Raw genomic sequence first — 26,165 nt, 5'->3', positions numbered from 1 at the left:
AATGGTCCAAATAATCTTACATCATCAGCAAGGTGTAGCAAACAATGGGTGTTATATGATAAGAATTCAACACCATAAAGATCAGGAGCTGTTTTAACAAAAAGTTCAAGGCAACTTTCTGCAAAATTGATGAATTGAGGAGTTGAACGAGGATTGATGAGAATTCTCATAGCTGTATGGAGCAATAAATAATGTTTATAAACAGCATCACTGACAAGAGCATAAAATATAGCTGGACCTGAATATAAAAGAATTTGTCGAAACTCAGTAACTTTAAATTTGCTATGCTTTACAATATTAATTGGTTTTCGAGCAAAGACTAGAGGACAGTACTCTTTGACTTGCTCTAACCGAGTACTCAACACTTTCACTTGAACTGCGGATGAAAGCTTAACTGATTCTGAAAACCTACCATCGATCAATCCACACAATATTTTTTCCATGATACCAAGACAAACTAAGTGCATGTAATCGAACACTGTATTGGAAACAACATTAAAAGGAAGATCACCGATAGGACAGTCTGGTCCCTTATGATGATCACTATCAACTCTACTCAAATACTCATCTAGTGTACGAGCAACAAAATCTACACCTTCGTATACCATAACACCTGCACGTAGACATTTACCTCTAACCCAACACTTAGAACATGGGGCAGTAGAATTGTGTCCACGATGACCTAATCCAAGGGATCGAGCAGGTCCATCAGCAATAAAACACCTTAATTTTATTAATATTTTGTTCTGAAAAAACTGAAGCCCATCTTCTAAAATTTGAAGCACTTCCTGCATAAATGGTTGAAAAAATTCTCTGCGTCAACTGGTTTACCTAATCCTCTATATATGCCTACAACTTCAGGAGCACTATTTTCTATATTTGCAATCCTTACTTGGATTGGCCACAATACTATTTTGGTCCCGTGATGCTCCATCCGTGTTGAAATCTAATTTCAGCTCCTCAGGAATCAAGTGCGAAGGTGTTGATTGAAGAGCCCTGATCAAACCATTAGCTACGCCTAAATGCACACATTCACCACCAGCAATCTGCATAGGAACAGTAGATAAGCTTGGTGTTTTCAAAATTGTCCTTGGGTGAAGAGCAGACAAACATTCATGAGTCTTGAGCACTTGAAGTATGGCTTTCGCTTGCACATGAGTCATATTTATCTCAGTGAATGCTAAAGCCAACTTGTCTTCAAACGCTTCTAAATTTTCTCTGCACGGATGATCAGATTCCACTGTAGAAGCTCCAGAATCAGAATCAGATACAACATCTTGATGCGCATGGATGCTGTTGTCATCATCGCTTGCATCAGAATTATCTTGCAAATGATTGTCAGCATCGTTGATCATACTTGATGAAAGATGATCATCGTCAACACTCGTAGCACCACTAAAACCACTATAACCACTAGCACGATCACCATCATCGCGAACACAAGAAGCTGAAGCAGAGGCATCAATATTATTCGATGCACAACCTCTATCCGACTCTACTGAAATATCACTTCTTTCACTATCAAAAGATTTCCTCACTAAACTAAGCATACGTGCCCTATAAGACTGACTGCACTGAGCTAAGGGTTTGCGAGAACTCTAACTTCAAAGAAGAAGGAAAAGAATCTATTACTGTTGCGTTGCAACACGGCTCACGAGGTGGTGGCAGCACCTGCCGGGCGCTTCGTTCTTGCGCGCGCATTCGCGCCACGTTTTTTGACATCTTCCCGTGCGGGTGCATGCCAGTCAGTCAGTCGACAGCCATTCCAACGAGCGGAAGTCTTCCTCGTTTTTGACTTTGCTTTATGCGATTACGATTATAAAGTTCAAACTAATATCGCGAGTTTAATATTCAATTAAATCGCATTTTATTCATAACCGACCCACGAGCGGTTTGCCTTTGTTGTGGCCTAGCGACGTATATACGGGACCCCACGAGTCGCGTGTTGCGTTCATCAACCGACCCACGTTCGGTTTTCTTTTCTTTTGTCAAACTGTGACAGCAACAATAAAATTGAACAATCGTGTGTGCATGTGAATGTGTGATTTGCGTGTACCGCGTGTGCGTGCGCGCTCAACGGCGTTTTTCTTTGTGTCGACTTCACTCGCAGTTTTGTATTCTTAATCAACGTTTTTTTTTGTGTTCTTCTTAATAAATTGGGTTTTTTATGTCTGCGGACTTTTTCCCATAAAAAGTGTTATTTTATTTAACTTCCCTCAAAAATATTAAAATCAGTGAAAATCGTAAAATCAGTAATAATAAAATCATTCGAATCTCAATATAGCTAAAAACTTAATTCGGTCTTGTCTGCTCTCAAGGCAAACAAAGACTTCGCGAAATAACTTCTTTTTTTGATGTTGAAATTATTTTGCAATTTTCTTCATGGTGCCTCCTGTGAGGTCTTTCCTCACTATCGTTCGCGAGTGACGTCACACAAACAAGTGCCGACCCGTTGTGCGCGTGGCAACCGGTGTATCGGTGGCGATTCTGCGAAAAACTCTCGCGTCATAAAGGGCCGAAAGTTTCGTCGAGCGTGACGTCATCCAACTCTATCAACATCATCATTGTCTTGCCGCCGTCACTCCACGACCAGGTCACCTCTCCACCCAGCTGGCCATCTCGTCGTGAAGGATGTCCAGGATTGTGATTATGATAAGTTTTTGTTTCAATTCTCTCGCCTCTATTAATCATATACTTGCATTCGTTTGAGTTTTCCGCAAGCGTTTTTTCGAATAGTTATCCGATTATTATATTTTGTTTTCCGGAATCGTTTTCTCCACGGTTTCGGAAATTTATTAGGACATTGCGTTGCTTCGTTATTCGAAAATAACGATTCGCAATTAGTTATCTTTTCTTGGTCAATTTAATTGAATTTTATAAAGTTTTTTTTTTATTTTTTATTGCCTTGTATCATCCTTTCACTTCGTTATAATTTAAATTTTTTATTATAATAATTAATCAAGTTCTTGAATTTATTCCTTTGCTTGGACTAGAGTAACTTCAGTAAATTAAAATCATTTTGTGTAATCTAAAGGCCAAGCAATTTTTTCGTATAACTAGCTTTTTACGTTATTTAAAAGTTTATTTTCCTTTTTTGGTTACATTCATATTTTTCAACAATGTCTCTCACTGCTGACCAAAGCAAGCGTGTTGCATACATTCAACAAAAATATAAGTCACTCGAATCTCAAATAGCGAGAGTCGAAACTTATGTCAAGGGTGCCAACCCAGAGGCAACCAATGCGAAGTTAAGGTTGGATATTTTGTCTTCATTACACAAGGAGTACATGAAGTACAATGATGAACTTTCCCAGTTAGATCCCGACAATCCTTCGATAGGTTCGTTTCCCGATCTCTCTGATCGTTATTTTGAGGTTGGCGCTGCTGTTGAGAAACTTCAACGGAGTGTTGATCCGCCAATCCCAATTGCGAATTCCACTCTGAATGCGAGTACAATCGTTCTCGCGGAGCATCAGGCTCTTCCCAAAATTCCTCAGGTATCACTGCCTATGTTTGACGGTAATCGTGAAACTTGGTCCCATTTCAAGAGCAAATTCACCACGCTCGTCCATACTCGTACGGACATATCGGATGCCGTGAAGGCCGGTCAGTTGTTTTCTCTGCTCACAGGAGCGGCTTTAGCAAAGGTGTCCCATTACGATCCGTGTGAAGCCGATTATCAGAAGGCTTGGACCAGTCTTCTCAGTTTTTACGATCAAAAGCGCATCGTCGCTAATCAACATTTAGATGCTCTGTTAGATCTTCCTCGCTTGCAGAAGGCGTGCGATGAGGATTTGTCATCTCTGGTGGACAACGTTCGCCAACGTCTCAATATTCTTGAGCGCTTGGGAAGAGCGCCTAGCGAAGATTTAGTTGTTAGGATAATAGAGAGGTGTCTACCTCCTGCAGTTTCTAGTAGATGGCAAGATAGACTAGAACCCAATGCTTTCCCTAAGTTGGACGATCTTCTCAAGTTTATTGACAATACAGTGTTCAAACTGCAATCTCTGCATGGCACTTCTTCGACTGCTCCCAATAGCAGAAAACGTTCTGGGGAAGCCGTTCCGCAATCGCATTCTAAGAACCCGAAACAGAACGCTCGTTCTCTGGTCACTTCTGGAGTGTCTTCAACTTTTCAAGCTTCTCAAATCACTTGTCCAAAATGCAAGGGCGAACACAATTTATTCAGATGTGTTGATTTTGAGAAGCTGTCCGTTTCAGAACGATGGAAATTCGTAAACAGCAATAAGGTGTGCCGCAATTGTCTCGGAAAACATCCTTTTCCATGCAAGAGTGAACACCGTTGCAAGAAGTGTTCGAAGGCTCATCACACAAAACTCCACAATGATAAGGGTTCTGGATCGCAGTCGTCGAAGGCGCCAGAGGCGTCAAAGACTTCTGAATCTTCAACTAAAGAGGTTCCTAATTCTTCGAATCCTCAATCATGACTCCATGGATACACATATACTTCTGTTGCTTTTCCCATGGAATCTCAATTGATGACAACTGCTGTTGTCAAGATTCAAGATTTTCGAGGAAATTTTATCGTGGCACGTGCTCTGCTTGATACCTGTTCCAACGTAAATCTAGTTTCAGAAAAATTTGCTAAAAAATTAAATTTAATAGAACATTCTTGCCTCGTTAACATAGGAGCAGTTGACCAACTGTGCACTGTTTCAAAGAGTCAAATTTCAACTACTTTGCAATCGAGTTATAACAAATTTCAAGCTAATTTACACCTTTTGCTAGTTCCGAATATCGCAGAAGCCGTGCCTAACGAAGCTTTTCCTCGCGATCGTTTTGACATCCCGAAACATATTCAACTCGCCGATCCTCAGTTTCATTTGCCTAAACGCATCGATCTGCTCCTTGCTTCTAAAACTACTTTGTCCACCTTTGCGGTAGGACAGATTAAATTGCGTAACGAGGAAACTCGATCGGAGATCATCCTACAAAAAACTAGGTTAGGATGGTTAGTAGCTGGAGGTGTAGACCCGCTTACTTCTTCAAAACAAGCTTCATGTAACATCGTTAAAGTGGACAAACTTCTCGAACGTTTTTGGCAAATCGAAGAATTTCCTAATGAACCCGTAAGATCTCGGGAAGAAATAGCTTGCGAAGAGCATTACGTCGCTCACACCACTCGTGACCCTGTCTCCGGTAGATACACGGTTCGCTTACCCTTTAAGGACAACAAGTTTGAGTTAGGTAGTTCTCGATCACAGGCCCTTCGTCGTTATTATTCTCTTGAACGAAGGTTCGAGAAAGATCCTAAGTTAAAGGCTGACTATTACAAAGTTATGGAAGAATACATCACTTTAGGTCATATGACTCCTAATGACGACACCGAAGACGGCTGTTATCTGCCTCATCACGTTGTGGTCAAGGAGTCCAGCGAAACCACGCAGTATAGGGTTGTTTTCGATGCTTCCTCTAAAACTTCGACAGGCATTTCGCTTAATGATATTCTCCTTGTGGGTCCCACTATTCAAAACACCATCTTCGAGCAAGTTTTACGTTTTCGTAGCCATCTATTCGTTGTAACAGCGGACATCGAAAAGATGTACCGTCAAATTCTTGTCCATCCAGAAGATCGAAAATTCCAAAAGGTACTTTGGCCTGATCCAAAAACAGGAAAATTGAGAACTTGGGCATTAAATACCGTCACTTTTGGCATGGCTGCTGCCCCTTTCTTAGCAATACGCACAATTCATCAACTCGCTCACGATGAAGCGAAGGATTTTCCTCGAGCTAGCAAATTGCTTATTCGCGACTTTTACGTCGACGACTTTGTATCCGGAGCGGATTCGTTCGAGGAGATTTTAGCCATTCGTGACGAAATGATTGCGTTGCTGCGTCGAGGCGGTTTTCTGATTCAAAAATGGGCATCGAACCATCGATCTATTTTGGACAAAATAGATTCAGGAGTTTTCGAGTTGGATCACATGGTCAAAGAGACTCCAATCCAGAAAACGCTGGGAATCATTTGGGATTCCGAGAATGACCAATTAAAATATACAGTTGTAAAAATGGATAACGAGACTACTGTGACCAAGCGAAGGCTCCTATCAGAGATATCCAAGATCTTTGATCCTCTTGGATTGTTAGGACCAATTATCTTGTATGCTAAGGTGTTGATGCAAGACTGTTGGAAATCTAAGGTAAATTGGGATGAATCTCTTTCTCAGGATGTCTATACCAAATGGCATTCGTTTTCTATTCAGTTGCCTCTTCTTACGGAATTCTCAATTCCTCGCACGATTTTGATTGCGAATCCCATTAGGAGCGAGCTTCATGGATTTTGCGATGCTTGTATTTCTGGATACGGAGCATGTCTATTTGTCAAATCATCTGACGCTCTTGGACATGTCTCTATTCGATTGCTTTGCAGTAAATCTAGAGTGGCTTCTCTGAAGGGACTTACCATTCCTAAGCTAGAACTCAGCGCGGCTGTAGTTCTTCGAAAGATCCTTTCTGAGTCTAAATCTCAACTCCATTTTTCCATTGATCAGATCTACCTTTGGTCCGATTCAACCATCGTTCTCTTTTGGTTAAAGAAATCTCCTCACGTATTGCAAACTTTCGAGGCTAATCGGGTATCGTACATCCAATCGTTACCAGACATCGTGCATTGGCGACATGTTAAGTCTGAAGACAATCCAGCTGACTCACTTTCCAGAGGCCAATTACCATCTGAATTTCTAGCTAATTCTTTGTGGAATTCTGGTCCTGATTGGTTACGTCTTCCCGAAGGAGAATGGCCTGAATCATCCACTCCTTGCTCATCGGTAACTCTAGGTCTCAAAAGGGCTGGTTGTTTTCTTACCAAGCCTGCATACAGCGAAATCTATTTGCGTTTCTCGAGTTTTGAACGATTTGTGAGGGTTGTTGCTTTTATTCTGCGTTGGAAACGAATCAGATCTCAAAAGAAACCAGAACGGTTGTTCCCAGAGATCTCCGAATCGAAGGATAGGATTTCCAAGATTCTCCAGTTGATCCGACCATTGGAGGTCTCTGAATTATTAAATTCAGAAGATCAAATCATATTCATGGTTCAATCCGAAAATTTTTCAATTGAAATTCGTCAATTGAAAAAATTTCCCAATCTCAAAACTTGGTTAGGCAGTTTACATCCTTTTATCAAAGACGACAAGTTACTTCGGGTAGGGGGTCGTTTGAAATTGTCGGATCTTCCATACAATCAAAAACATCCAGTTTTACTTCCTAGTAAACATCCGGTTACAGATATGATTATCCGCCAGGTTCATCGTGTCAATCTCCACGCTGGAATTCAATCCACTCTTTCTTCCATCAGATCGAAGTATTGGATTCTCAATGGAAAAAACCAAGTGCGGAATGTTGTTAGACATTGTGTGGAGTGTATTCGTCAACGGCCAACAATCGTTCATGCTCAAATGGCCGATCTACCCAAGACTCGAATAAATGAATCGCCAGCTTTCTCTCATGTAGGAGTAGATTTCTTTGGTCCAATCTTAATCAAAGAAAAAAAGGATCGAAATAGGTCGTTCATCAAAACCTATGGCTGCGTTTTTGTGTGTCTAGCTTGTAAGGCCGTACATATCGAACTGGCGACCGATCTTTCCTCTGAAGGTTTCATGGCTGCCTTTGATCGGTTCATCAGCCGCAGAGGAGTCCCCGAACATGTTTATTCGGACAATGGCACTAATTTCGTTGGGGCTAGTAACGAACTTCGTGAAGTTTATGATCTTTTTGAAACTCCAGAATTTCGAAAGACAATAGGCACTTATGCCATTGCCAAACGGATAGAGTGGCATTTCAATCCACCTCTGTCTCCTCATTTCGGAGGTATTTGGGAAGCAGCTGTCAAAAGTTTCAAACACCATCTTAAGCGTGTTCTCAAGGATCAGAAACTCACTTACGAACAGATTAACACTCTTCTCATCCAAATTGAGGCAATCCTCAATTCTCGTCCTCTCTGTTCGCTTTCTACTGATCCCAACGATCCTGTGTCCATTACTCCTGCTCATCTATTAGTAGGACGTCCATTCAATGTCTTATCAGAAAAATCTGTCTTTTCAGTTCCAGGCAATCGACTCTCGACGTACAAATTCCTTACCAAAATGCGCCAGGACTTCTGGAATAAATGGCATAAGGAGTACCTGCATGAATTGCAAACCCGCCAAAAATGGCATGACTCTACTGCGGAACTCATCGTTGGATCGGTGGTGATTCTAATGGACGATATCACCTATTGTTCAAGATGGCCACTGGGTGTGATCGTCGAGGTACATCCTGGGAGTGACGGCATCGCTCGAGTAGCTTCTGTCAAGACTTCAACCGGCATCTACAAGCGTAACATCACCCGTTTGTGTATTCTTCCCACGACTTAGATTAGCAAATTGTTATGACCGTTAGCGACCGCATCGGAACCTCACCATTAGCGTCGTTTTGTAATGCCGATTTTTGCCACAGATGTGCGCGATTTGGCTTGCCATAAACGAGTTGAGCCACGTCGTATTCTGTGTAGCACCTTATATACCTGGCCCGCGAGAAGTAGATCCGGAATTTCTACTGCCAGAAGCTCAGGAGTCAAGCGCGAAGCTTGGCTTTTGCGACGCGATGCTTAATACGGAAAATTCGGGTATTAGGTTTCAAGATGGTTGAGGTTCCCTCTAGTTATTAAGTAGTATTTTATCTTCATAGGTTTAAGCTATCTCTTGTAAATATTGTTCATTAGGATAATCATCTGTGATCAACAGATCAGTCACTCCAAAGGAAACTGATCTTTTACTTGTCTAGTCTGTTCCTTGTCAAGTAAAATCAAGATTAGCGTTAAAATGTAAGTTTAACGTTTGTAAATATGTTATTGTTCGTCGATATAATTAGTTATAAACTTCATGTTGCGATTAATTAAGCGTTGCTTGTATCTTTTTTGAACTCTATTTGCGTCATCTCGTAAAATTATAACTCCGATTCTGCAATCTTCCCCGGGAGTATGTTGCGTCGCAACACGGCTCACGAGGTGGTGGCAGCACCTGCCGGGCGCTTCGTTCTTGCGCGCGCATTCGCGCCACGTTTTTTGACATCTTCCCGTGCGGGTGCATGCCAGTCAGTCAGTCGACAGCCATTCCAACGAGCGGAAGTCTTCCTCGTTTTTGACTTTGCTTTATGCGATTACGATTATAAAGTTCAAACTAATATCGCGAGTTTAATATTCAATTAAATCGCATTTTATTCATAACCGACCCACGAGCGGTTTGCCTTTGTTGTGGCCTAGCGACGTATATACGGGACCCCACGAGTCGCGTGTTGCGTTCATCAACCGACCCACGTTCGGTTTTCTTTTCTTTTGTCAAACTGTGACAGCAACAATAAAATTGAACAATCGTGTGTGCATGTGAATGTGTGATTTGCGTGTACCGCGTGTGCGTGCGCGCTCAACGGCGTTTTTCTTTGTGTCGACTTCACTCGCAGTTTTGTATTCTTAATCAACGTTTTTTTTTTGTGTTCTTCTTAATAAATTGGGTTTTTTATGTCTGCGGACTTTTTCCCATAAAAAGTGTTATTTTATTTAACTTCCCTCAAAAATATTAAAATCAGTGAAAATCGTAAAATCAGTAATAATAAAATCATTCGAATCTCAATATAGCTAAAAACTTAATTCGGTCTTGTCTGCTCTCAAGGCAAACAAAGACTTCGCGAAATAACTTCTTTTTTTGATGTTGAAATTATTTTGCAATTTTCTTCAAAGAAGAAGGAAAAGAATCTATTACTTATATAAACTAATTATACCTTGATTCGTCAGACCCTTACACTGCTTGCACTCTACTTACTTTTTCTGCTGCACCCACTATTTATATGTAATATATTAAATATATACTTATGTGCGTACAATTTGTTGCAAACTGGCCGCCGGCGAGATGTATACAAATGAAAAATTCACCAACATGGCGCGAAGAACCCCATCGCATGCGATATAAATTCGAATATATATATATATATATATATATATATATATATATATATATATATATATATATTGAAGTTAATTATTATCAATTTTATGATAATTATATACAAATATATAATTTTTGTATATATCTAACTATTAAATTAAAACCATCCATTCTACCCAGATAACATCCCGTGCCGAGCATTTTAGGGTCACGCGTGACGAGCACGCGTGCTGCAGTTGTGGCGCCACTGTGACCACACGTGTGGAAAAAATAAATTTCAAAAATTTTCGCGCCACGGAACCGAGCACGATTCCGGCATAATGCAAGCGTGCCGTGTTTGACACGCGCGTCGACAATGTGCCGGCACGCCGTGCTGGCAAAATGCGGGCATGTTTTTCTGAATATGGACGACTCAATGCTGGAAAAGAATGTATAGATTAAAATCAATTCGTTGTAGTCGTAAACCATTAGAAGATTGTTCACCAGACCATAGAGCCCGTATAACTCGATTATTAGGGAGAGCACGTAAAGATCATTTTAGTGATGTTAGATCTAATGTACAAGTTGTACCTGAAAAAGTTACAGATACCGTGTCTGATGTTAATAGTACAGTAGATCATTCGGATGTTAGTGAACGTAGTAACTTCAATGATTTTTCTCCTAATATCGCTTGTCGCTCAATGATATGGTCCATGAGTCTGGATCTTCAGATGAATTTAACAATACAATAAGTGAAAGTGGCTCTACTTCAGTATATGGTGAATCAGATAGCATAGAAGATTTTTAAAGTAGATTAGCTGTTGCTTTTACTGAATCCAATATGTCTCACATGCAAGCAAGATGCGTTTTGCAAGCTCTTAAAACACATAAATGCTTTTCAGCTCTACATATGGATCCTCGAACCATCCTCAAAACTCCAGCTCATGCTGCTTCGACTGATCAGGTAGCTGGAGGCGAATATCTTCATCTTGGTGTCGAGCAGGGTCTTGTTCAAATTCTTCTAGAGACTCCTGCAGACGAAATCCCTGACATTCTTGAAGTTGATTTGAGTACGGATGAGGCATCGCTAGATAAGTCAAGTAAGGTTTTGATGTGGCCTATACAAATTAGTATAGCCAACATCCCAAGAAGTTCTCCACAGATTGTTCGTGTTTTTAAAGATTCAAGAAAACCTACCAATGCTTCTGAGTTTCTCAAACCATCTGTTGACGAATTGCTTAGAGTAATTGAAACTGGCATTGTATTTAATTTTAAACAAAAATTTGTTGATTTAAGGTGTTTTGTAGCAGATGGTCCTGCTCGAGCCTTTGTTTTAGGCCATTCTGGACACAGTTCTCGAGCACCCTGCTCTCGGTGTAAGGTGAGAGGAGAATGGATTCGAGCAGGAGTAATGGTGTATAGAGGAACTGATCATCCTCTTCGCACACAAGAAGAATATTCTATACGGATAGATAGTGATCATCACAAGACTGAAAGTGCTATTGCTGCTTTACCCTTGAATGCAGTTTCGAACACAGTGTTGGTGTGATGGCCAAAATTTTCCAAGGAATCATCGATGGCAGATTTGTGAAATCAGCTAAACTTTCTCCAAATAATATTAAAGTTTTAGGTGATCGATTAGCATTAGTGGAAAAGTATTGTCCTCTGGATTTTGCTCGGAAGCCTGTCAATATTGACAAGCATGGCAAATTCAAAGCCACTTAGCAACGCCAAATCCTTCTTTACACTGGGCCTGCGATATTTCTTGGTTTAATGAATTCTGCTGTTTATGAGCATTTTCTTTTGCTACACACAGCAATCAGAATTCTTGTCAGCTCTTCGTGTTCTATAGAATCTATCAATTTTGCTGAAAAATGTATAAAATTGTTTGTTGAATCTGCTCCTGGTGTTTATGGTATAGAATTTCTTTCGTACAACACTCATGGACTGTTACATCTTGCTGACGATGTCAGATCATTCGGACCATTGGATGGCTATTCTGCTTTCCCGTTTGAAAATAATATGACCTATTGCAGAAAATTGTGCAGGAAGCCAGGTCAACATTTGCAACAGATTGCAAATAGGCGAATGGAAGATTGTCGAGTCAATCGCCATAAGAGAGTTGATAGTACAACGTTCAAATTCGTTGGAAGACATTCGAAAGGACCTTCTCTACATAATAGCAACTTTGATCAGTACAGAAAAGTTGTTAAAGGGCCAGTTCAATTATCAATTCTTCAGCAAGATAACACCATTATTCTTCAAAATGGATCAATCTGCGTCGTTCAAAACATAATTGAAATTCCAGATGATGGTTGCTACTTGTTGGTGAAGTCTTTTGTTTCAGTAGAAGATTTTTATAATCTTCCTGTGGCTTCTTCAGAGATTGGTGTTTTTCTTTGTTCGCAGCTATCTTCTACAGTCTCCCTCGTTAGTTTTAATACAGTAAAAGTAAAATGTTTTAGAATACCATACTGGCCACAGCTTGCAAAAACAGATAATCAATCTGAATTTTTCATTGTTGTTGAAATTTTGTCTTCTCATCAGTCTTTGTAGTGCTACTTACAAATCTTTTTTGTTATTTAAGAAAATACATAGCATTAATATTTTCATTGGAAATTAATTATAAAAATTTATAATTTAGATGGGTCCAAAAAAAAAAAAACCAGGGAGCTCTACATACAGACGAAGCAGCAAGGATGCTCCGTCAAAAGATCGCATCATTATCAGGAGGCAGAAACCCCGAGAAAAGGAAGGATGAAAGAGCCTTCCAGACAATGAGCCATGTTGACAGGAGAATCAGTCAACAGCAGCAGCATCAGGGAACGCCGCAATCACACCCACGCGCATCAGGAAACCGACAGCAAGACCAACAACACGCACATCAACACTCATCTCATAATCAGATTACACAACAAAAACAACACGCTCATCAACATACATCACACAATCAGCATACACAACAAAAACAACACGCTCACCAACACACATCACACAATCAGCATACACAAGACAAACAACACGCAAATCAGCACATATCACGAAACCAGCATGCACAAGACACTAGCACCGGGCAGAGGGACTCTACCTGAGCTCGGATGCTCCGTTATTATATTTCTCTTGCTCTAAAAATTGCGCGACGATCGACGGAAGAATCGTAGATTTCCGCGCATTTCGCAGCACCGAACATTAAAGCAGGCGCTAGAATGGTTGCTTGAGCGAAGGGGCACCTTAGGCGCTCGATTAGCCGCGGATCGTTATGGCCGATTATCGCAATGCACCGATGCTGTCTATATATAGGTTATTGGTGATTTTAGTAGATTTAAAAGCATAAAACTCACATCCATTTTTCTCAAGAACGCACTTGCCCATATAAAGAAAAGCGTCACGTATATATAAAGCTTGCATTTTAGAACGTTATAAACTTATAATAGCGGTTGTGAACTATGCGCGCGGAAAAAGTCTGCTGTCTCTTCTTTATGAAACAATTATCCCGAGCTAAACTATGTTTAAATGAATCGATATAAAAAAATTGATAAAACAGCGACTCACTTGATTGATATGTCTTAGCTGGTCGATAAGATCACTGGTATTCGCGTTAGTATAGCCTTTATTTCCTACATTCGGTTTAATATTGTAATAATTTATATTTTACAGACAAATGAACGAGACATTAAAGCGTTCTAACAAGAACAAACGGATGACAACCAGAGACGAACCTGCGTACCTACCCTTCAAGACAACAGCTGATCTTCTCTCATTCAATTATGCCAATGAAGAGCAGTATGCCGACCTTGTGAGTAGAACATAATGATTCTACAAGATTATTTATTATTTGTATAAGTATTTGTAAATTAATGCAATCAATTGCTTCATTTCAGGTCGACTATTTGTTATATTTAGGAGCAGTCAACGCATAAATAGCAGCAGCAAAATGTATTAAGAATTGCTTCAAATTCAGTGAAGAATTCTTTACACAGATGACCTGGACTGGGTCAGAAAAGTTTAACATAGTGGGCTTAAAAGATACTCGCTTTGTAGCTGCATGCGAAGGTATGCATTTTTTAAATTATACTTTATATACATATTTATTACGTTTTTATAAATTCACAATGAATTTTAATTTTTTAGAAGCCTTATCATCGTACGACCTCGTTTATACGAAATTCAAGAAGGATGAGTTTGTCTTCGTCATGACAAAAGCTTTGAAAAGTGCCAAGGAAGGTTTTCGACGTAAATGTCTGAAGAGGAAGGCTCCACCTCCAGAAAATAACCGCAATCTACAAGAACCGCAACCAAAACGACGACACGAAGACGACGAGGATACCTTGTCCATTGCCTCCGGTGACATCAGCACAAGAGAGGACTCAATGAACAATGGCGAAGAGTATCAGGATCGCCAATTAGGTAACGTCAGGGAGAATGAAGGCATCCTTGGCAACAACCAGAGATTCGACAATCCAGACGATGACTACGGCAACAACGGTGACAACAACTATGATAACGTCGGTCGAGAGCGCAACGGCGAAGATGAACAGGGCATCGGTGGAGAGGGCAACGGCGAAGATGGACTGGACATCGGTGGAGAGGGCAACGGAGAAGATGAACTGGACGACGGCAATTATCCTCCGTACGGTGGATACGATTTCAACGGCGGTGGTGGAGATGATTTCGGCATCGGTGGCTATCATGACTTCAGGACTGAGGAACACAGTGAAGAGAGCATTCCTGAACATCACCCCGAAGACCGTAACGACTACGAGAAGGATGACCGCACCGAAGATAATGAGGCAAATAAAGACGCCAACATCAATGAGGAAGACGATTGGGCAACCGAGTATTTGGATCAGGAGGACGATCCCGTGTACAGGTTTATAAAAGGCGGAGAAAGGTTATGATTATAGTTTAATATGTTTATAGTTTTGCACTTTCTCCTCCTTTTTTCAATTTATTTATTCATTTATTTATTTATTATTGTCATGTTTTCTCACAGGAAAATAAAAAACAGACATCGAACTACTTTTTATTCTTTTTCAATTTCATTCATTGATGTCCGTTTTTTATTTTATAATAGCGCTTTTTTACAGTTTCGGTAGTTTACTTGTTTGTAATCGTTTTGAATTAAAATTAAATTTGTTGTATTTGCTTGTAATTTGAACTAATTTATTCTAGACACTAGTATATATGTAAGAAAGCGCTGGAGGGGCTACGAAAGTGGATGAGCCTCACAAAGAAGGGCGAGGTCGGGGCCCCCTCACACCTAAACAAAAAATTTAATTTTCTTTATTCAATTGCATTAGAAGCTGGAAAAGACCAATACGACTGCTGCTCATCTTCTTCACCAAGAACTAAGGATATGCATCAGGGACTCTCACCATATGAAGATATAAGTATCCAGTCCTCTAAATTCTTCACTTTTCAGGTCTTGACAATGGGTTTCTCTAATCCTTCTTCGTTGAACTTTATTATACTTCTACTATTACTTACTCGCCTATATCATATGTGCAGTGTGCACCTAATTTTTTTTTACTCTGTTGCTCTCAACAGTTTTTTAAAATAATTTTTTGCAGTTACAGGAATGAGCAATGAGGCTAAATTAGGTGGCCAGGATGTGTATATAATGAAAAACCCTCCAAGCCATACTGGATGTCGCTGCAGGACATGAGTACTGCTCGTCTTCTTCGCCAGGAGCTAAGGATCTTCATCGAGGACTCACTAACATGAAGATTTAAGAGTCCACTACCAGTGTTTCATAAATATAGATAAAGAGGATCTATGAGTCCTCAATATGAATATGTTTTCTGCTGTATTGTAGGTCCAAAATGAAATAATTATTTTGTCATTGGCCTGTCTATATCAATAAAATGCTACCCGAGCACTTAAAACTTAAAATTCTTATTAATAAACTAAGCTAAAAGACAAAGTGATTATTAAGACCTAAACATATTGTAAAAAACAATTCAAATGGCATTGTGAATAACTTAAAAATGTTATCAGGTGCAATAATTTAAAACGACAGTATAATTGTCATGCCATTTTGATTGTTTTACAGTAAGAAGTATAAAACTTGATACGGTTGTACGGATTATTATTGTTAATTTGTTTTATTCACATTGGCGATCAATTTTTGTGTTCAAGGTTTATATTTTTTATTATAACGATTGTTGCATTCCACTATTTTCAATATTTTATTTAAATTTGCGATTCTATTTTAGGTTGATTGTTTTACGTTCGTGATTTGTATATCTACGTTTGTAATGTGATATTTATTATTATGTATTTTTAATAAATCAATTTTTAATTCATTTTTAATTTTTCTTGTTTGAAAATAAATTTTAAAACCTCTTTATATAGGTTAGGGATACCCCGCCGAAAGAGAGCATAAATAAGCTCCGTGCTTGCACGTTGACCCCGCATAAGAAGCAAAATAATGGAAAATTGCTGACATGCGTGCTTTTGCGTTTTCTCCAATTTCGGGCGTGCGGCATATGACGAGCATTTGACGGCAAAAAGCCGGGGTACAGAGCCGTCACGCGTGTGACCATGCATGTCAACATGTTGCCATCAATGCGCCGACGTGATGTTATCTCGATCGATCTGGGAGCTTTTCTACAATTGATTCAGTTCAGCTGTTCCGCTCGTTCAGTTCAGCTGTTCAGTCGTGTCTTGTTCAAAACGTAGCAATTAAGAAGAGGTCCACTATCTACATGATTATCATTCATGATTGTTGGTTTGTCTATTAAATTAATCGAATTTCGCATTAAAATAGTAAATTTTAAGTTCTAATTGAACTATAATATAAACGTAGTAAAAAAGCGCCATATTTTATTACAAAATTCAATTAATATTATTAGCCATTTCACAGTTATGAATGTCTAATCATATAGATAGTGGACCTCTGCTTTGCTACGTTTTGAACAAGACATGACTGAACAGCTGAACTGAACGAGCGGAATAGCTGAACTGAACGAGCGGAACAGCTGAAATGAACGAGCGGAACAGCTGAACTGAACGAGCGGAACAACTAAATTGAACGAGCGGAACAGCTGAACTGAACCTTTTGTAGAAAGCGGCTCCTGTCTGCAGAGCTGTCAGAACGGTCTATTACCTTCTAGTCATGACCGTCGCAGTTCGGGCCATGATGTTCGCCTCTTGAAGTCTTGATACATAAAAACTGTGTGGCCTGAAGGCATGCCACTTGCCATCAGCAGCCAAAGCGACAAACCACTTGCGACAAACAACACAAAATTTTCGACAACGACAACGACAGACGACAGAAGACATACAGCTTAGAGGATACAGATCCAGGCGATCAGGCCCTCCTCCTCATACCTCTCCAATGCAACGGGCACTTCGGGCAGCGACCCCCACGCTCGCCTGTCGCCCCATATCCCCTCCCCCTCCCCACCCTTTCCCACCTAAAGTCCTAACCCTACTGCGGCCAGCCTGCAGCAGAGTGCAAGCCAGACAGTAGACACCAGTGCATCCTGTGCATGGCTGATGGCTGATGGCTGTCGTGCGTCGTCAGTGAGCAACTGAACAGTCAGCAGTAAGTAAGTAAGTAATGAGCAGTGAATCGTTCGGGTGTAGCGTTCTAATCAGCGTTCTAACCTTGTAGCAGCTTTTGGGAAGACAGCAGATCAGTATAATAGTGCTGTTACTGTACTCGTGAGTTGCGCGATTACGTATTCAAAGATTAAATAAAGCTATAATAAGTGATAATAATATATTCATATAAATTGTAAAGTTCACAAAAAATCCGGGAAAATTAGCAGCGATAGTTATGCATATATATATTTATGTCTAAGTGCACATACAAACACGAGCACGCTTTGACAAATTTTCTAAATCTCGATGTTGCTCGCCTCTTATAGCAACTTATTACATTTACATACCCGAACATAGTAAGCGACGACTTATGCCTGCAATGGCCTACATATAACGAGAATATGCAATTGCCTCTGCTTTGTCATGGTGCTCGGTCTATTACCTGTATGTACTTGGAAAATAGAAACTCGTTCGCAACAAGCGTAAACACGCGGGCAACGCAGCCTTTTCTTCATTGCATATTTTCATTAAATATCTCAATAAGATTCCCAAACGTATTGAGAAAGTTTTTAATAATTATAATAGGTACCTATTAAGAGATACCGATGCGTTGTCACCCTTGTTTTAATCTCTGAATGCACTGTATTGTCACTTTTACAGGTTAAGTTGTTGGCTTTGCAGCAAACACGCTGCAGACTGAGCGTTGCGTCTTAGTCTGGGCTGCGCCTTGCAATAAGCCAGCACTGGACCATAGAGGAACAGCAAAATGCAACTTGATTGAGTAGCTGTACATAAGAACCCCAGGGTATCAGACTTCATCGAGAAGTGATTCTATCTGAAATATTCTGTAAAAGACTTTCGCTCTTGTTATGCTTCTTGCCTATCTATTATAGATACTTCAAATTTAAACGCAACATATTTTGAATAAAGAGATGTGATCTCTTGTTTGAGTCTGTTTTGCTTTGTTCTACTACAGTATTGGCAGAGATAAGTCATTCACCCTAGGTAAGATGAGCATAAATTTCATATCGCTAACTTTGATTCTGATAATATACCTCATATAGTTATTTTACAGAAAAGTCATTTTTGACAAGCACAAATTCTATCATGGAAGATCACGCAGGAGTTTATAAGCAGGTTATCGATGCGAGCTCTACTAATCCAGGATCCGAACTAGTGCCCAGTCACTTGGTTCAAGAAATCATTGTTGAAAATGATGGTCGTGCATCATCTATTAATTGTGGATTATCCGATGGAAGTGAAATTACCTTAAAAAATGATAGCACTAACATACACAACAATATCGAGACTATAAAGCAAGATCAAATTTGTGAAAATTATAAAAATTTAGTTTCTCACAATCCAAGACATAAGGAGGTACTCATATTATTCTCTCATGCTACTTATCACTTATGGACTATTCTAACTGTTTTCATGACATTTTATTTTGTATTTTCAGCAAAACATAGATAATTCTGTTCCTCAAAATCAAGCATCAGATCATAAAGGGATCACTGATTTTAACGATTCCACTAGTGATGCACCAAAGTCAGGAACAGCTTGTAGAGAAAGCATAGCTGAAGCAATTGTTGACCCAAATGAAGCAGTTCCTGTAATTAATGTTAATGATTCTGTTCCTAGATTATCTAAGAATCAAACTCTTGATGATTATAATGCGTTGAACAACGACCAAAATATCATGGATAATTTGGTTACTATTAAGGATGAGCACACTGATAAATGTGATCAAGCAATGGGCAATATTGTAACTAATGAAAAGGGGACAGACTCAATAATTAATAATATGCAATCAGAAAAGATTGAATCCATGGTAATGAAAAGTGTGTCTATTGACTCTGAAGGAGGTAATGAAAATGTAAATATTGCTATAGAAGAAATTCCAGTTAAAAGTAATTGCACAGATGATGCAAATGAGAAGTATGACAACTTAAAAATTAAAAAGCTCAATTCAGAAATTACAGAAGAAGTTGACTACCCAGTACTTATAGAAGAATCTGTAAAAGCGACGAATATAGTTATAAATTCAGATGATGTTGCTGTTCTAACAGAATTTAGTTCAGTAGAATACAATATTCAGACAGAAATTACTAAAAAAGAAGATGTTAAAGTAGAGACTGAACATAAGCTTCAACAAATCACTAAATCAGGGACCGTAAAAAATAGTCAGGATTTAACAGATAATATGTTATCTATTGATATGAATAAACAGGAGAGCAAACATAACGATGTGTCTATTTATGATGAACTGACAAATGAGGAAGATGAAGACGAACTCAATTTACATCTATCATCTCAGTCAACAGAAAATCATCGCAAAGTCATTCAAGACATCTTTGATGATTGGCAGGATGAAAATGGTGAAGAAGAAGTTAATCAGCCGTCAAGCGCTTTTAAAGATAATCACGACTCTGTTGAGTTGGAGCTACAAAGTTTACTCAATGATGGTGCTCAACAAGAGGAAACAGTTTCTAGTATAAATATTGAAGTTACAGAAAAAAGTAGTGCTGAGAATAGTAAAACCAAATTTGTGAAATCAGAGAAATTATCTCAGCTTGATAAAACTACAGTGGAAGTTAAAACGTTCACACAAAACAAGTCCCCAAAGTCGGCTTTAAATTCCACTTCCATAAAAGGTACGTTTTGAAATAAATTTACCTAATAATTTATTTTAAGGGATGGATGGAGTCAATACAATGATAATTGTTCTTGTTGAAAAAAAAACCTATTAATGAAAAAATAGCTCTTGAGTACCCTCTCCTCCCCCTCCCAGAGTTAAGTTAAATGTATCATTATATACTGAAAGAAAATGTCAATTGAACTTTTATTTATTTTTTTTAATTTTGGATTTCCGCCTCCAACCGCCCCTTACCAGATAAAAGTGAATTTAAACAATCTAAATAAATAAGCAAAATACTAATTTGAGGCCTGTATGAATAACTATGCTTTTCAATTTAGATCTTTCACTTGGTCATTTGCCAAGAACTCTAAGCCAGGATGAATTACTTGACCCAAAGCAAAAGCAACAGTCACCTCGTCCAGGTGTCAAAGTACCAGGCATACACCTTACCAGTCAAATAGCATCTACAACTGAAGTCAATGAAGCTTTGAAAGAAAGATTGCGAGAGAAACAAAAGGATTTAGTAACACCAAAAACAGTAGATATAGTGTTTGTAAAAAAGATTACTCAACGACTTTCAAGTCAATTATCTGGTGCTGTGAGTGTGCCACCGCTCATACCTTTACAGTCAACACCTATTACAGAAAATCATAAAATTAAAGATAATAAGTCAGAAACAAGCGAAGACGAAAAATTTAATAAAATATCTTCAAGTACAACTGCAGACAAAGAACTTTTAGCAATTCTAGAAGGTGATGTTGATCCTGATTGGTCTAATTTGAAGAGTGTCACTGACGAAAGTAACAAAGTTTCTAATTCTGGAGAACCTCACTCAACAGGTGGGTAAATTTTTTAAATATTTAATTCTTTATTCAAAAAGAAAGTAAGAGTTTACAGTACATTTCAAATCTTCTTATATAATTTAAAATTATAATTAATTTTATATAAATAACAGACGTGTGTACCCGACCAGGTTCAAAGTTGGATCCTGCTGTAGAACGCGAGTTGGCGCTCAAACAACTGCTTGAGCTTCCTAATATACCTGCTAAGAAGAATAATCCTGTATCATTAAAAAAAATTAAAAAAACAGGAAGATCAAGCAAGGTAGCAAATGAAGTGCTGGAATCTAAATCGGTTGACGAGATTAAAACAGAAATTATAAGTTTAGATTCAGCTGAAGAGGAATCTCCAAAAAAAAGCAAGACTCCTAAAGCTTTAAAGGAAAACAACAATCAAAACATGCACAGAGCTGCAACTGCCACAGTAATTATTGACTTGGGTGTTGAAGAGTCCAGGTCTGGCAGAAAACGAAAACTCACAGAGAAGGCGCGTGAGCACGAGCTTAGCGTCAAGCGACAGAAAGTCCCGAAAGTTAAACCTGGGCCTGAAAAAAAGTCATTGCATGAATTTTCAGAAAATAGTAAGCATATGACTGATTTCGACAGTCCTGCAATCAACAAATCAACCAACACATCTAAAGCTGCTTTAGAACCAAATTCATGCAGTCCTCCCAAGTGTAGTCAAACTAAACTGGATGCTAAGCAAAACAAACCTGAAGTTAAGCAAAGTAAAGTTGACATAAAAGCTGCGTCTTCCAAATCTGAAAATAAACAAACTGGTGCAAAAATGGCTGGTACAAAGGGCAAAATGACACTGGTAAAGCCACCAAAAATTGGACTATTAAAGAAGGATGTGCCAATCTCGAAGAGAAAACTTGCAGTGAAAAATCTGTTAAGGCAAAAAATGGCTGATAAAAAGTCTTCAATAGTTAGAACAAAGGGTCAAGTGTCTGAGAAATCTTTGGCTACTGGAGTACTGACAACGAAGCCGAAAAAGATTGTTACAGAAATTGATAAACTTCTGCAAGATGAAGGCGTAGTGAATCTTCTTTACGATGTAGAACAGCCAGACTTAAAGAAAAGACTTATTCCAATAACCAAATCGCAAAAAAAGGTTATGGATGTAGAGAAAGCTGAGAGGGAGTTGAAATTAAGAACAAAACTAGTTAGGAATGCTGTTTTAAGGCTTAGAAACTCAAATGCGTCGGCAGTCAAGATTTCACCAAGATCTAGAAGAAATATGTCTGTAAGTATATTTGTTTCTGGGTATTGTTAATTACTTATTAGTTTAAATCCCATAAAATCATTTAAAATAAAAACAAATTCCATCTACTTTCTTATCATATTTAGGTTACGGAGAATGCGTCAACGCAGTCTGAAAAAAAATGTAGTGAACCCACGAAGTCCCTGAAATCACCAGTTTTGACCTCTGCATCTTCAGATTTCATCATTCCTGCAAAGATACGGAATGCAGCAGATGCATCGCGCATCATTCGCAGACACTCGTCGAGCTCGTTTTCTAGTGCTTCCGCAAGTCCACGAGTGAGCATAGACATGCCCCCTGAATCGATTAAATTAGATGAATCTGATCTGCAAACTAAAAGCAAGAGAAAACTCTCGCATGATTCAGTTGAAAAACCTGATACAAGAAAGATTAAAAAAAAGGTGTGTCTTGATTACAATTAAAGAAATTAAATGGTGACTGTGACTTTTATTAATTTAATCTCAAATTTTATTTTAAGCTTGCACCAAAAGAAGAGATCAAAGATACAGAATCTAGTGAAAAATCTTCAACAAAAAAGGAGCCTGCTAAAAAGATTACAACAAGGTCTAACATTACTTCTGTATCACCTACAGCTTCAATAAAAACAGTTTGTAAAAACAAAAAAGTGCCAAAAAATAAAACATCCTCAGAAACTTCAACAAACGATGAAAAGTCATTGAAAGGTCAAGACGAATTATCGGCTTGTCTAGCTGAAGCGGCAACTGCTTTACTCTCTGGCATCAGTACCACTGGCTCATCGCGATTATCTAGTGGATCGACCAGTCGCAAAAAAGGAAGTACACATTTTTCAAAAACAGACGATGAGAGAGTAGACAGTAAAAAATTATTTAGCAATAAAGAAATAAATGTAAGGCACCATGGACATCTTGTGCAATTAATATTGACACCATCCACACCAGTTTCAGGAATCAGGAATGCTATTACGGTTCAGGTAAATAATTTTATAGCTTCTTGAAATAAATAATTGATGATAAATAAACGAATATGCTTTTTAGGTTATGAACGAAATGCGTGAAGCACTATCAATTTTAAAAAATGATGATGATTGCAGAGTCGTTTTATTTACTTCAACAGGGACTAGTTTCTGCGAAGGCTTGGAAGTTTCGGCACTTCTACAATCAAATACAGATGAACGAAAAGTCCGAGCTGAAGAAACAGCTACGGCTGTCAAGTACATATTTTTATGATTTCTGTATGTATCTGTATATCTAGCCTAATTTACAAACCATTTCATTTCTTATTTTTTAGGAATTTCATTAAAGAATTAGCTGCATTCAATAAGCCTATTGTAGCTGGTGTTCAAGGAGCAGCTATTGGCTTAGGTGTTACGATGTTGCCTCTGTTTGATCTTGTGATAGCCAGTGATAAGGCAACTTTTAGTACTCCTTACGGCAAACTTGGTCAGATTGCTGAAGGGGCAGCAGTTCTGACATTATCACACAGCCTTGGAAGTGCAGTTGTAAGATGAAATTCTTATAATACAATCTTTTTACAATTTTTTAAAATTCATCAAGAAACTAATTCCTTACTTTTCTTATTGTATGTATACAGACAAACGAGTTACTGTTGGGTGGTCGAGTGTTGACTGCAAGTGAAGCATTGAGAGCCGGGCTTGTTACAAGAGTTTTATGGCCAGATAGGTTTCAAGGTGAACTTTTACCCTCTTTGAAAACCATGAGTGAACAATCATCACAGGTAGTTATTGAAATTCATTATTGATAAAATGCTTGTTCGTATTCAATTAATTTTATTTTGACTTATTCGTAAATTTTAGTCCATGGAAACTACAAAAGCTTTACTGCGCCAAAGCCTTCGCCAAAAACTTGAAATGGCATTAGAATCCGAAACCTTATTACTCGTCAAACACTGGTGTTCACTAGAGTGTCAAGAAGCAATCAAGATCTATATAGACGAGAAGGGTCAGTGATTATAAAAATTATAGGTGATAATTGAAGTTTTGAATGAAGAAAAACAAATTTTTATTACTTTATGAAAAGAAATATAAGTTATTTAATAGTAATGTACAGATGATTCAGAAAATCAGTGAATCTTGCATTAAAGATAAACAGTGTGTTTGGCAAAAAAGTAACTATGACCGTGTTAAGAAAATTAAAGTTAACAAAAACCTAATTATGTTCTATTATACGTCTAGGTTTACAAATGTTTATAACTATTACTAAGTTTAGTTTTGTCGATTACTTGATCCGTCATATAGTAATTAATATTATATAAGAAATTATATAGCAGAAACGGTAGATTTTTACTTTGTGAAAAAAAATTTGTTTCTTTTGGTTTATACGACTGCACATTTGGCGCTGTATGAATAGAGTTCTATGTGTGATAATGAAAATTGTGAAATTTCAAATATTTGTACTGCGGGATATTCGTATGAGAGCTTATCAATATTTAGAATATTCACGTCAAGCATAGTGTGCTTGAGACGAAAGTGTGCGTTTCACTTTTGCATTGGGTCACAGTGCACGATCAGTTTTACATATTAACGAAAAAGAAAGTTGTCAAAGTGATTACTGTAAGAAGTATTTTAATAATACTATAATTTTAAGTTACTATAACTTTGTTCTTGTCGACACTTACGCCCACGCAAAAATACATTTACTACTCGGTAATATAATGTTACAAGATTTTGTTTACACGTTTCTCTTATTTGAAAAGATTTCATTTATTTGTATTGGATTATTAAACAAAAGTTGTTATTTTTAAGCATTAATTGTGTTTACTTTATTTTATATAATTTTCAAATCACCAGTTAGATTCAGGAATTCTAAGAAAAAATCCTACAGTATACACTGGCAACCACTGATTCTTTTTTGCAGTTAAGAGGCCACCACAGCATTTATATAGATATACTAGCCAATGCTAATTTACGCGACCATTTGCTCCCAACTTCTGGAAAAACGAGGGCTTATATGACTCAAAAAATTACAGGACCTAGTTGTCGGTACAATCTTTGCTCGGAAGTGAGCTGGACATCATGCGTCAACGGGATCCTGGAGAAAAAAATACTTTAAAGTACGCTTTCCTTCCCAGCCACTAACCTCGGCCAAAATAAACAATAAACGATCGATCTGATCTAAACCAAAATATTTGACATATCTGTCTGACTTCTATGTACAGCCGTTTTTATAAAGTTGGGAGCAAAGAGGGGCATCAATTTAACACGGTTAGTATATCTATATAACTGGTGTGGTAGCCCCTTAAATCTAAAAGTTATATTATGAAAATAATTTATTAAATATTAGTGTTTGTTTAAATCAACAAATAAAATTTAAATGAGGAAAATTGTATCTTTGTCTGACAGTCATAAAAGTGTAGTTTACATAATAATATGTAGTTATTCGAAAATTCTAAAACAGGGTTGTTAAGGTCCATTGTGTTTTCCTCAGATCTTGGCGGTGTTCTCTTCGCAAGTATTAATATTCAGTGCCTGATGTATGGTCAAGACTTCAAAAACTGCCGTTTTTCCGTTCAATAAAACTGATAGAATTTTAATTATGCAATCTTATAAAGACCAAGTAATTTAAAAAATCGTAGTTTATTAAGAGTACAGTAGTTGAAAACATAAACGTATTTTGCGTTGAAAAAACAAAATATCGCCGGAGCATTTGGTTCGGAGCCGTGTCTAAAAAATTCTTCTTCATTTTAAGTAAACTCTTCATTTTCGCAATCTGCTCTCTTGGCCCCAAGAGCACGAATTAAAGCTAGAGTTGGATCACTCAAGCGTATGGATAGCAACTAAAAGGTATGCTGGTATTCATATTTTTACATAATCGTATACTTAGATAATAAGATAAAAAAATTTTTCCATGAAATTTGGTAGATGAGAGATGCTAAAGAAAAAACCGCTGCCAATTCATTGGCACGTAGCTTCCTCTAACTAAATTTATAGGTCTAATAAATAAGATAATGTTTTAATATAC

At 38.1% G+C, this 26,165-nt stretch overlaps 3 protein-coding genes across 3 annotated transcripts; all 3 read left to right on the top strand.

Annotated features, from left to right (window-relative positions):
- Positions 1–3,119: 3,119 nt before the first annotated feature.
- LOC116416086 lies at positions 3,120–4,448 on the top strand. Its single transcript, XM_031922584.1, has one exon. It carries the CDS (start codon positions 3,120–3,122, stop codon positions 4,446–4,448), a length of 1,329 nt encoding a protein of 442 aa, XP_031778444.1.
- A 36-nt stretch (positions 4,449–4,484) lies between these two features.
- Positions 4,485–8,372, top strand: LOC116416085. The gene has a single exon (XM_031922583.1). It carries the CDS (start codon positions 4,485–4,487, stop codon positions 8,370–8,372), a length of 3,888 nt encoding a protein of 1,295 aa, XP_031778443.1.
- A 5,207-nt stretch (positions 8,373–13,579) lies between these two features.
- On the top strand, positions 13,580–25,527 carry LOC100116611. The gene is made up of 13 exons (XM_031922577.2): positions 13,580–13,713; positions 13,799–13,970; positions 14,049–14,814; positions 18,530–18,842; positions 18,925–20,119; positions 20,442–20,942; positions 21,077–22,188; positions 22,293–22,607; positions 22,685–23,158; positions 23,223–23,398; positions 23,476–23,686; positions 23,779–23,922; positions 24,002–25,527. Exons 2-13 carry the CDS (start codon positions 13,898–13,900, stop codon positions 24,152–24,154), a joined length of 5,433 nt encoding a protein of 1,810 aa, XP_031778437.1. The 5' UTR covers positions 13,580–13,713; positions 13,799–13,897; the 3' UTR covers positions 24,155–25,527.
- The last annotated feature ends 638 nt before the right edge of the window (positions 25,528–26,165 follow it).

The sequence above is a fragment of the Nasonia vitripennis genome, chromosome 2 (genome assembly GCF_009193385.2).
Source record: "Nasonia vitripennis strain AsymCx chromosome 2, Nvit_psr_1.1, whole genome shotgun sequence".
Lineage (NCBI taxonomy): Eukaryota > Metazoa > Arthropoda > Insecta > Hymenoptera > Pteromalidae > Nasonia > Nasonia vitripennis.
The sequence above is the reverse complement of the archived record's forward strand: the minus strand, read 5'-3'. Positions and strand labels throughout refer to the sequence as shown.

What these genes read in the sequence shown, in the direction of transcription:
- LOC116416086 (XM_031922584.1), top strand. Translation starts at nt 3,120, where the DNA reads ATGTCTCTCACTGCTGACCAAAGCAAGCGTGTTGCATACATTCAACAA.
- LOC116416085 (XM_031922583.1), top strand. Translation starts at nt 4,485, where the DNA reads ATGGAATCTCAATTGATGACAACTGCTGTTGTCAAGATTCAAGATTTT.
- LOC100116611 (XM_031922577.2), top strand. Translation starts at nt 13,898, where the DNA reads ATGACCTGGACTGGGTCAGAAAAGTTTAACATAGTGGGCTTAAAAGAT. An exon ending in CAAGAAAGATTAAAAAAAAG is followed by an intron (nt 22,608 to 22,684) that starts GTGTGTCTTGAT and finishes TTTTATTTTAAG; the next exon opens with CTTGCACCAAAAGAAGAGAT. An exon ending in GAAACAGCTACGGCTGTCAA is followed by an intron (nt 23,399 to 23,475) that starts GTACATATTTTT and finishes CTTATTTTTTAG; the next exon opens with GAATTTCATTAAAGAATTAG.